The sequence below is a fragment of the Chlorocebus sabaeus genome, chromosome 17, assembly GCF_047675955.1.
Source record: "Chlorocebus sabaeus isolate Y175 chromosome 17, mChlSab1.0.hap1, whole genome shotgun sequence".
Lineage (NCBI taxonomy): Eukaryota > Metazoa > Chordata > Mammalia > Primates > Cercopithecidae > Chlorocebus > Chlorocebus sabaeus.
Window position 1 is genome coordinate 57088188 of NC_132920.1, and position 13208 is coordinate 57101395.

At 36.1% G+C, this 13208-nt stretch overlaps 1 protein-coding gene across 1 annotated transcript in view; it reads left to right on the forward strand.

The window, feature by feature from the left end:
* The first annotated feature begins 4365 nt into the window (after positions 1-4365).
* The window catches only part of MLIP (muscular LMNA interacting protein), a 137033-nt gene continuing 128190 nt past the window's right edge, over positions 4366-13208 (forward strand). Inside the window, exon 1 of the mRNA XM_073006184.1 lies at positions 4366-4654. Coding sequence (XP_072862285.1) covers positions 4559-4654 — 96 coding nt within the window. The 5' untranslated portion in view covers positions 4366-4558. The remainder of the gene's footprint in view (positions 4655-13208) is intronic.

Consider the following 13208-nt stretch of genomic DNA (forward strand, 5'->3'; position numbering starts at 1 on the left):
TTCATTTTTTTTGGATTTATTTTGAAGGGACAGCAAACAGGATTTACTAATACATTGATAAGCGATTCTGAAAAACCAAGAAGAAAAATATGAACTCATGATTTTTAGCCGAAGCAACTAGAAACAGATAGAAACTGTCGGAAGAAGTGAGGAAAATTTTGGGAGGTGGGGAACAACTTCAAAGGAAATGCAATTAATTCAGATTCAAATGTGCTGATGTTCAGATATCTATGAGATGTTCCAATAATGATGTTAATTGTGTGAGTGAAGTCATCCAGAGAAGCCATCTAGGCTAGGGAAATAAATTGGAATTCATTGGCTTATAAATACTATTTACAGCTAAGTAACTGAATGTGATCACCAAGGAGTGACTCCTGGGCTACTTCAAAGCTGAGGGGTCAGATGGCACAAAGCACAGAGAAGAGTGTCCATGGTATAGGAAGAGGACTGAAAGGAAGTGGATTGCCTAAAACCAAGCTAAGAAAGTAATTCAACAAAGAGAGAGTGAACCACATACACTTATTCCTAATGGATAAATGTTTCTTATCATTGTCTCTGTGCCTCTTTCAAATTCTACCCTGTATAGGGCTTACTCATTTCTTCTGAATATCTTGTTAGGTCAAACAGTACTTTGAGGCTTTTGGTTTACTTTAATCAAGGATTACTAATACCTTTTTAAACTAGGAGAATATACCCCAGGGGAAGAGTAAGCAGTATAACCATATACTTATAGCAGTATATTACTTATAAGTTATAGTGGTATACTACTATAAGCAGTAATAACAGAAGTAGAAGTCTGTGTCCAATACAGATGAAGCCAAATTTAGACTGTAATGGAATTTCACATACCGTTGATGAGATGTCAGGACTCACTTTAAATATTGCACACTCAATTCTGAGCCTGTGAATCAATCAGGTTAGTGCTGATTAAGATCTCGGGAATCACCCATTACCTGAGAGACACGAATACAAACACCGGATGATTCCCATCTTTAGAGGAAAAATACCACCAAGGGTTGAGCAGAAGTGTCCCAGTGTTTGCCAGAATTAGGACCTAGGAGTGCAGAAGCTAAGAGTGAAATCTCCCTGAAAACAAACTGACATGCATTGCCTGTGCAGACTGTGTTCAGCACATGACTTGTCACCCTCCTCTGACTTCATTCACTGCTCCCGTCACGAGTGAAGGTGTCTCCTTAATGAGACTATAAGCCATGCTGAGAACAGGTTCTAAGCCTTTATTATTTTATGTCTTCAGAGCTTAGAATCGTGACTGGCGCTCAATAGATGTTTATTAAGATAAATAAATGACACTTGTAGTACCTTCTGTTATCAAGCCCAAGGCATAAAAACAGACAAATGGATGTCTGAATAGCCTTGGCAGCTGGATCTGTTTAATCACTTACATGTTTCTTGGCAAACTTTTGTGGACTAATCTATTTTTTTTCCTCAAATTTGTTTCGCATGTCAGAAAGAGAGATTATTTGTTCTGTATTATTTATTTTAAAAGCAATATCTTAAGAGTCTTTTGACTGAAAGGTATTGCAGTAGTATCTGTTTAGTAATAAGGGTGACGGATGCCTGCTTCAGCCATCAATAATGCCAGATTTTAAAGAGAATTTTGGATTTTATTCATCTATTGCAAACTTTGACAAACTTTATTTTCTTGTGAAAAAAAAAAAAAAGATGATTCTACAGAGCAGTTTGTGTTTCTTAGTGGGAGAGAGATCATTAAAAGTTTGTGATTATAAAATACTTAAAGGTGTTGGGCAGACCATAGATGACTCTCTTTGTCTATAGAAAAGTTGTTGTAATTAGCAGAGAGACTCTCTTCTCTTCTCCACCTGGGTAATTTATATGCTCTTTTGTCATCCAAGACTAGGACCCATTTTTTGACCAGGTGCCATCACTTTCTATTTAAATACAGAATGGTTTCTATAGAAATTATCCAAAATATATGCACTCTTTGAAGCTATATGTGGTTACTATCCAGATGGCTGAAGCATGCTGTTATAATGCATGACCATTTATGTGTTTTTAAGTAAAAATTATGACTTCTATTATTATAAGAAATAGTCTGTAACAGCAATTATTAGTTAATAAAACAAGGGAAAGAAAATGGTTAGAGGAAAGTTACCAATAAGACACAGAGGAAAATGTCAAAACAATACATTGATTTAATTGTTTTTCATGTTGTAAAATGATTCAGGAAAGAATCTGAACAGGGAAGAGTAGGGGCTGAAGTATTTTCTCTTCTAAATTTGATTATGCCAACTTGCATAAGTATTGCTTTATGATTTTGGGAGAGAATGAGAGAAAGAAAAGATCAGAGAGGAAAGGACAGAATGAGACATAGGAGAAGAGTTTCATAGCAGTTTGAATCCACTTGTAATAAACTGATTGACCACTGACAAAAATCTGGACTGTCACTTCTTCTTGGGGAACCACTCTAGAACTTTGGGATAAGAATGGTCTCTAAGATTTATTGGTACTACCCTTTGGTGTTTTGATTTATATATATATAACTTTATGTCTTCCTATATATATATCTTTATATATATAAATCAAAACACCAAAGGGTAGTATCAATAAATAAATATATATTTACATACATATATATTCATATATGTATATATGTGGATATTTCCATTTCTGTTCTTCACTGAATAAAGGTAAAACATGTTAACTCAAGATCTTTGATGACCTAGATTTAACCTACCTTATTTGTCTTACTTGCCTTTATTCTCATTTATGTTATTTATCACACTAGAAAACAATACTCACAGGAGTAACATGTATTAAGAATCTGCCTGGCACAGAGCTAAGAATCTGTGGAAATCTTACATGCTGAATTTAATTGTAATCCTCACAAGAACTCTATGAAATGAGAGCTATTCTCATCCACATTTCACAGGTGAGAGGACTGAGTTTTAAGAAGTTCAGTAACTTGTCTGAGGGCCCACAGCCAGTGGATGATCTGACTCCAGGGTCCTATGCTTTATGACTTTCTGCTCTTGCTGTCCTGATAGGTGCCTTCAATCCAGCCCTGTCTCTCTGCTTGAAATAAGTGCTATTCCATCCCACCTTCATAGGCTCCCTTTCCCCATCCTTCTAAGTGCAGCCCAAATGCCACCATCTTGAATTACTGCACTCCAGGTGGCTGTAATATCGCTCTCTGAAATTCCTCTGTCTTTGCTACTCAAAGTGTAATACACCAGCTGCAGATCTGGGGTGTGGCTCCCGGGGCATCTCCTGGGAGCTTCTTGGAAATGTAGAATCTGAGGCCACATCTCAGATCTCCACACTTAGAAAGTGCATTTTAACAAACTCCCCACAGGATTTCTGTGGGCAGTAGTTTAAGAAGAACTGCAGTATAAGGCTTTTTCTTGTTTTCTTTTTTCACTTTGTATCTCTGTTATTTGTTTACCTGTTTTATATTCTCAAACCATAAGTTTTTTGAGGGCAGGAGGGGATTACATTCTCTTTTGAGTATCCATAAATATGTGTAAAATAGAAGAAGGCACATAGTTTTTTTACAACACGGCACTTATATTCAGAAATTTAGACTATATTCTAGGTCTATGTTGTTTGGAATAGTTTCTCCCACTGTGCTAATAGAATCATTTGTAGCAATTATTTTACTCATTATGTTTCCATAATCTTAGGCTTTTGATAACATCGAAGATGTGAAGAGGCGTAGTCTAGGTTTCTAAAATAATAATTCCTTCCCATAGCCTTTGATCTATATCTAGTCCTTTGAACACAACATTTTTCACTTGCAAAGCACAAATGTAGATATCACAGATTTGGAGAAAAATCAATACTTGGAAAATAGAAATACTGAAAGCTAAAGACTCCAATCAATTTCACATATGAAGTTTTAAGGTTTGTCTGCAGTCAGGATTCTCACTGTCTTCCAGGAAGCTTGGAATGAAATTTTGTTTTGACAAGGATTTGATTCCAAGCTTTATTTTAGGGGTGATTTTGTTAATAGCATAACTTCAGTCACTACAGATGCTCCTGTATTGTTGCTTACAATTTATATACTAAGGATAAAGTTACTGATATTTTGAAATAACTGTGTGTTTTCTAGTTCTTTATTTGAACACAGTGTTTGCATGTATTTATACCTCTAAACGTTCTCTATGAGTGGGACCAACTGATTATTGAGATTGGCAGATGCTAGGGCCCTTCAATCAGCTTCTCATTGCTACACAATCTGGCTTTTCCCTTCCTTTCACAGAATATGTAATTGGAATACATGCATGAAAGGAAAAGAGGGCAAACACATATCAGTGGCTTTTTTTCTTTTTTCTTTTTTTCACTTCTACGGATTCCATTTCAGCAGTTAGTATGACCTCTCGTGATGTTCCAAATCTAAAAATGGTCAAAACAGAAATCTACTCTTTGGAGCTGGCACAATTCCTCAATTTAGGAATGATTCTGCTTTACCTCTTTTTAGAATTTCTTCTTTCTGCGTGAGTGTGTGTGTGTTGTGTTAGTATGAGGCTCGCTTCCCACCTCAGTCACTGGTTTGCTCGCTCCCTTATGTGATGAATCAATGCTTTCAGAACAGGGGCTTCTGAGTGACTGCGGGAACAATTACTTCCAAATGAACTCGTGCATCTTATCAGGGAGCATTCAGACCACACCCCAGGTAAAAGGAAGTCTTTGCTTAATGCTTTCAGTAACTTTTAAAAGCAGTGTACGGTGCTGGTGGTATTTGCTGCACGGATGTGAGGAAGAGCTGCCCGGTGTAGATAAATTTGTCTGTATATTGAAATGAAATGCTATCTTCACTTAGAGAAAAGGGCGAGCTGATAAAGAAAAAACTGCTCATTGGGCAAAGAAAATGCTCAGGATTGCCCTTGGCATGGTGATAATGCTAAGATACCCTGTAATGCCTTAACAGTAGGCTAGAGGCCATCTGTGAGTGTGGGTGTCAACATCTGAAGGAAGATAAGTTTTAGGGAAATATAAGAAAGGAAGGCATTACAGCGCAAAACTGAGCAAAGGAGCTAGCTGTTAGCCTGTGTGGCATGGGGGAAAACAGTTTCTCAAATTATTAGGCTATCCGGTGAGAAGATGACGTTCTTAGAGATTTTGAGCATCTCAAAGCGTATTTAGAAACAGATTTTAATCCTTTTATCTCATATTTCTATGATTAAAATAGTTTCCCGAGGATAGAAATAAAGATATTTAAATAACATTGACAACTGAAAGTGTTAATTGGCAATTAACAAGTCCAATGCTGTTAACATGCATCTGTTGCTGCTTTGTGTGGAAAATGATTTTTCATCACCATAGCAATTCATTCTTAGGCTACATTGGAACTTAGCCACAGTATGCAGTAAACAGTAAATATTATTTTGTTCTCTCCTAAACGAGGGATTAAATAGTCTACTGGCTAACGTGTGGCTCTTTATCTGAATGTTGTGTTGCATAGTTAGTGTAATTTCAAATTCTTTTCCAAATAAAATTCCTTGCAAATGAGTATTAGATTCTTGCTAAGTTAAGGATGCTAGGTAAAGGCAGTGAAAGGAGCTAACATTGTACTGTTAGCTTAAAAGTGAATACCAAATGATTGCCCTTTTTGTGATTATTCTTCTGAAGATATGTATGTAGACAGGAATTTATCTCTCATCTTGTTATTCTCCAACAGTAACCCAGGAAGATGAATAAGTCTTTAGTCTTAATAGATTTCCTGTTTCTGTGTTTTCTGGAATAACATCACATATTGGTTCAACTAAAATTAAAAAAAAAAAAATGTTTCCCTATAGTGATGAGGAAATTTTTTGTAGGATATGGATTTTTATTTTTTTAGGAAAATATAACAATAAATTAGAAAGAAATAGGTTTTCTTCTTTTTGGTTGCCTTTATTATCAGCATGTGGTTATGTTTAGAAAGTTTTTAGACAGTATTTTTGTAAAAGCATACCTTATTCATTGAAGCATCAGTTTTCATTCATACTTCGTTTCTACTTTATTCACTGAAGTTATAGTTGTCAACTTTTAAAAAGTCCATAGTGTGTGACATACCAGTTGTGGAGCTGTATTTGTATCTTAGATACTTAAGTAGCATTGAATTATACAAATTGTGCAAGGTGTTTGAAGAAGTAAATTTTTGTCATTATATATGCTTTAGAAGGTCAATCTACTTACTGCTTAGAATGATTATACGCATTTTTGTAACCATAGGGTGCTTATAATAAAACCTTTCATATATTATTATTTAAATTTTATTGGGATGGAACCTAAGATAGATCTATAGTCATGACATGGCAAGATAAGGGAAGGCCTAGTTATAGAACCTGGGGACAAGGCTGCAATTTCATCTCTTTACTCCTAAAGGATTATCTTTATTTCCTGCTCAAATGAAATTATGGGACGGATTATTTGAACTACTTCAGCAATTTCCTTGCCAAAACCACTTTCCTTTCTATCATGATATCGATGAGATTAGTCATGTGATGAAACGGCCCTAGAAGATAATACATCTAGAAAGTCTGTTGTATTATATACTGCTGATGAGACAAGTGGGCTCCTCAAATCTCACGAGGGATCTAGTGTTCCTTCCTACAAAATAAAGTAGTGATTTATTACTTTTTGATGATAAGGTGCCACTCAGGAATTTTGACATGGCTACAATGAGGAAATAATGACACATATCTTTAAAGGTGAAAAGAATATTGAAAATTAAAAGTTTTTAAAACCTTGTCAACATTCTTGTCTCACAGTTCCTTGATCTTCACAAGCTCAGTGCCTTTCCTTTCATATACTCAGTCTTAATGCCAAAGCCTGGAATTTAGAATCATCTGGAATTATCATACTTCTAATTATTAAGTTAGTAAACTCTCATATCATATTATGACCCCATCCATTCTCTCAAACAGTCATCATTGTATTAACTTTGTTTCCTGAGCACAGAGACCTCTAGTTCCTTCAGCTTGAGGGTTCTTCCCCCTTACCCATACAAACTGAACTCCATGGTCAATCATTTGCTCTGCTCTCACCAGTACCCTTGATTTCCTTATACTTGCCACATCCTGCCAAAACCAGCTCCAAACATAAACTAGCAATGCTATAATGCACTTCCTCTGTTCCTATAGTAGGCAGTTCAGCATTCCTTGAGAGACTATCAAACAGTCAAGCAAATTGCCTCACTGTTCCTGGTTTTATATTTGGACTGAGTCTTCAGTATAGACTGTCAGTAATTTTGTTTCTGGTCAACCCTCTTTGCCACTACTGTCAGTGATGTTTCAGCCTTTTAAAATCTTCCTTAAAACTCCAAGGCCACCTTGGCTAGTTCTTCCTCAGCTGGTGGATCACTCAATGTTGGCCTCTGTAGGGTTCAGCCTTAAGCCTCTTATTTTTCTATTTGTGTTTACACCTTTATTGATCTCATCTAGTCTCCTGCTTTTAAATATCATCTATGGGTTAACAACCCTAGCAATTTTATCCCCAGCACAGAATTTCCTCTAAACTTGACTCATATACTCACATTTCCACTTGTATGTATATTGGGCACACAAAATTTGACCTTTAACCAGCTTCAACCATTGTCTTCCCCATTTCAGTGAATAATATCTTATTTCTTGCAGTTATTCAGTTCAAAAGTTTTCCACCCATCTTGATTTTTGTGTATCTCTCATATTCCACCTCAAATTTTTCAACAAATTTTAAGTTTTTTCTTTAAAATATAGCCAGAATCTTAACACTTCTTACCACTATTACTGAAGCAAACTGCATTCAATTCACCAGTTTTTCTCCTATGGGTTATTGCAATAGACTTATAGCAAGTCTTCATAGCACTTATGAAGATTGTACTACATATGTTGTGTATTTATTTGTCTACTGTCTGTTTCCCTCCACTAGAATATAAACTCCTTGAGGGTAGGGATTTTTGTTCACTATTATGGTACCAACCCCTGGAATAGTGCCTAGCATTTAGTAGGCATTTAATAAGACCTCATTCAATAGATGAAAATAAGTAGGCCGGGCGCAGTGGCTCAAGCCTGTAATCCCAGCACTTTGGGAGGCCGAGACGGGCGGATCACGAGGTCAGGAGATCGAGACCATCCTGGCTAACACGGTGAAACCCCGTCTCTACTAAAAAATACAAAAAAAAAACTAGCCGGGCGAGGTGGCGGGCGCCTGTAGTCCCAGCTACTCGGGAGGCTGAGGCAGGAGAATGGCGGGAACCTGGGAGGCGGAGCTTGCAGTGAGCTGAGATCCGGCCACTGCACACCAGCCTGGGCGACAGACCGAGACTCCGTCTCAAAAAAAAAAAAAAAAAAAGAAAAAAAGAAAATAAGTAGAAGACAAAGTGTTAAAGTGAGGGTTGGTTTTACTAGGAGCATAATAGTAGGACTGAAGGCCATAAAAAGGGCAGAGATGCAGATGAGTCAATACATGTGGTGTTGGGGATCTTGAAAATACTTTTCTGATTGCTTCCATTATCTTAATGAAATAGGAAACAAAGTCATCAGCTCCAAGCAAGAATGCTGGAGAGATGTTAGAAGTTTGAAGAAAGGGGGAAAAGTGTGAAAGAGTTTTCTAGGCCAGCGGGAGACTGAATGGGCTATGAAAGTATAGTATGATTGTTGGGCAGCATTGAAAAGCCTTCTTGAGGCTCAGAGTCATATATATGAAGTGAGACCAGTCAGTGTGGTTGTGTGGTTTCCCCCAGGCATGTTTACCTTCCTGTTGCAGAAATAGAGTAGGTAGGGGGTTAGATTTAGTGAGGGCTATAATGTACTCAAACAGGATGATGATATAAAGGAGGACAAGGGATTTGAGGGGTATCCAAAAGAGTAACTGTGGTCAGCTTGGTTTTTGAAGCTGGTTAAGAAGACAAATGTGGGAAAATAATGTGGGAATAATCAGTAGATTTAAATCATGGTAGAGTTAGAAAACATTAGAGTTGGACTAAGGGGATGGTATGGAGAAATAGAAAGTGATGGTCAGAGAATGAAGAAACAAATTATGGAAGGTTTGCAGCTCTTTGGCTAGGCTAGGGATATGAGAGGCAAGGAAGAGTAGAGGTCAAGGAAATACAATATAAAAATTATCCATTGGGTTATAATACTGGGTATTATACAAAGCATTGGGTTAAGAAGAGTCGCATTGAACCAGAAACTGAATCTTTAAGGAAAGAAGCATTTAATATGGGTATAGGAAGATAACTGCAACTAAAAGATTGTGAAGGGTATAGACTGATGACTTGAGATTCAAAGCTGGAAGTTTTTAGGCAAGAGAGAAGAATAGTCTGAAAGCAGTGAAGATAAGCAAGGAGGACACCTCATTTACTTCCAGGCCCAGTGGTGCAGGAGTGTGAGAGAAAACATTTATCATTGAAATAGAGTCATTCAGAGAGAACCATGTTTTAGTTATAACTAGAAAGTGAAGGGAGTATTTTGAAAATAAGATACAGGTATGTAAGATTGTTTTAAATTGCTCACTGAATTCCAGAAGATATACAGTGAAAAGGTTTCGAGAGTTGGAGCAGGGTGCAAGATGGGAATAAAACTAAGAATGTGCATAGTATACAGGAATTGAGGGATGACACAGAGCCCAGGGTTTCTCATGGGCACTGACACGAACTGGGTTAAAAGGCATGCTCATAAGCGCATAAGGTCTGAGCGGTTCAAGGCATAGAAAGGTGGCAGGGCTTGAAGGGAGAGGGAGTGAGGGACTTGCTAGGACATGTTATATTTCTTCTGACATAGGAATGGAGGTGGCAAGGCAGTGTTACTTTGATTAGAAGGGACTGATTTTATCATGAAAATTAATTATAACAAAAGTGATTGCTCAATAAAGCAAAGAATTGGTTTTTTTGAAAGATAAATTTAACAAATCTTTAGCTAGACAAATAAATAGAATCAGAGAATAAAAGGGAGACATTATAATTTATACCACAGAAATACAAATGATTATAAAACACTACTGTAAATAATTACATACCAACAAATTGAATAAGCTGCCAGAAATGGATAAACTCTTGGACACATACCTACCGAGAATGAATTATGAAGAATAGTAAATCTGAACAGAACAATCATGAGTAAGAAAGTTGAATCAGCAATAAAATATCTCCCATCGAAGAAAGGCCCTGACCTGATGGCTTCACTGCTGAATCCTACCAAATATTTAAAGAAGAACTAAGACCAGTTCTCCTCTAACTATTCCAAAAATATTAAGGAGGAGGGAATACTTCCAACCTCATTGTATGAGACTAGCATTACCCTAATGCCAAAACCAGACAATAATGCAACAAGAAAAGAAAATTACAGGCCAATATCCCTGATGAACATGTATGCAAAAATTTCAACAAAGTGCTAGTAAACTGAATTTGAGAGCACATTAAAAAGATTATTTAACAAGATCAAGTGGGTTTTATCTCAGGGAGGCAAGGATGGTTCAACAAAATATGCAAATCCATAAATCTGATACATCACATTACCTGAATTAAAAACATAAAATGTATGATTATTTCAATAGATGCAGAAAAAACATTTGACAAAATTTCGTATTCCTTCATGATAAAAACTCTCAACACATTAGCTATAGACAGAATGTACCTCAACATGATAAAGGACCTATATGACAAATCCGTAACTAACATATTGAATGGGGAAAAGCTGAAAGGTTTTACTGTAAGATTTGGAAAAAGACAAGGATGCCACTCTCACTATTTCTATTCCGCATAGGACTGGAAGTCGTAGCTAGAGCAATTAGGCAAAAGAGAAAGAGATAAAAGTTTGGCATCCAATGTAGAAAGGAAGCAGTTAAATTGACCTTGTTTGCAGATGACAGAATCTTATATATAAAACATTTTAGACTCCACCAAAAACTGTTAGCTCTAATAAGTGAATTCAATAAAGTTTCAGCATACAAAATTAACATGCATAAATCAGGAGTGTATCTAGCAGTCATCTATCTGAAAAAGAAATGAAGAATACAATCCCATTTACAATAGCTACAAAAAAATAAAATCTATAGCAATACATTTAACTAAAGATGGAAAGATCTTTGCACTGAAAACTATAAATCATTGATGAAAGAAATTGAGAAAGACAGAAGTAAATGGAAAGATACACTGTGTTCATGAATTGGAAGAATAAATGTTGTTAAAATGGCTCTAACACCCAAAGTAATCTACAGATTCAATGCAACTCCTATCAAAATACCAATGACATTCTTCACAGAATTAAAACATAATAAAATTCTTTTGAAACTACACAAGAGCCTGAATAACCAGAGCAATTTGAGCAAAAAGAACAAAACTGAAGGGATCACACTGCCTGAATTCACAGTATACTACTACAAAGCTATAGTAACCAAAATAACATGATGCTGGCATAAAAAATCAACACATGGACCAATGGAACTGAGCATTCCAGCTGAGAGTCCAGAAATAAATCCACACACTTACAGCCAGCTGATGTTTGATAAGGGTGCCAAGAACACACAGTGGGGAAAAGTCAGTCTCTTCAATAAGTGGTATTGGGAAAACGGATATCCACATGCAGAAGAATGAAACTGGACCTCTGTCATTAACCATATGCAAAACCTTTTAAAGACTTAAATATAAGACCAGAAACTATGAAACTGCTAGAAGAAAACGTAGCGGGAAAGTTCTATGACATTGGTCTGGTCAATAATTTTTTGGATATGACTTCAAAAGTATAGGTAAAAGTAGACAAATAAGATTTTAGCAAATTAAAAAGCTTCTGCACAGCAAGAGAAACAATCAACAGAGTGAGGAGACAACCTACAGAATGGGAGAAAATATTTGTAAATTATACATCTAATAAAGGGTTAGTAACCAAAAAATACAAACAAAACCTCAAACAACTCAATAGCAAGAAAACAATCCAATTAAAAAACGGGCAATACATCTGAATAGACATATCTCAAAAGAAGACATGCAAATGGCCAACAGGTATATGGCCAATAGGTATGAATGAAAATGGTGCTCATAACGAGAAAGATTGTTACTAATCATCGTTGTTACTAATTGTTACTCATCATTGTTACTAACCATCAGGGAAATGCCAATCAAAACAGTAAGATATTACCTCCCTCTTATTAGAATGGCTATTATCAGAAAAACAAAGCGTAAGTGTTGGTGAGAATGTAAGAAAAGGGAACACTTACACACAGTTGGTGAGAGTGTTCATTGGTACATTCATTGTGAAAATGTTATGGAGGTTCCTCAAAATATTAAAAATACAACTACCATATGATCTAGCAATCCCATTACTGGGCACATAGCCAAAGGAAATAAAATAAGTATATGGAAGAGATATCTGCATTCTTAGGTTATTACAGCAGTATCTACAGTAACTAAGATACGGAATTAAACTAGGTTTCTATCAATGGATGAATGGATAGAGAAAATGTAGTACATATACACAATGGAATACTATTCAGCTATAAAAAGAATGGAATTCTGTCATTTTCAACAACACAGATGAACATGGAGGATGTTATGTTAAGTAGAATAAGCCAGTTGTAGTTGTAGAAAGACAAATACTGCATGATCTCACTCATATGTAGGATTTTAAAAAGCTGATTTAATAGAAGTAACGGGTAAAATAGTGGTTGCCAGAGGCTGTGGTCGGTAAGAGGGAGGGGGCTTGAGGAGATGTTGGTCAAAATATATATAATTACAGTTAGATAGAAGAAATAAGTTCACAAGATCTATTGTACAGCGTGGTAACTATAGTTAATGACAATATATTGTATTCTTGAAAAATGCAAAGATAATAGATGTTAAGTGTTCTCACCACAAAAATGATAATTACATGAGGAACTGTATTAGTTAATGAACTAGATTTAACTATTCCGAAAGTATATATATTTCAAAACATCATGTTGTACATGAGAAATACATACAATTTTCTCTACAACAAAAGTGGTTCTTATCACCTTTCCACTCTTTCCATTTCCACCACTTTACCACGTTTGTGAGCTCTTCTACATATTAGTCTATTTTCTCCAGTCTCAAAGGAGACCATGTTCCTCTTGTTGTTGCTGTAACTTATTTCACCTTCTTTCTTCAGGGTTTTGCTCCCCTTTCCTTCTCTACTCTCACCCATCCCCTAGTATATAGATATGTTCAAGTTTATTATAAGACAAACAAAAGCACCCTGTTGACTCTAATTTGCTCTTTAATTACTCTCAACCTCTCTTTTTACTTCTCATGT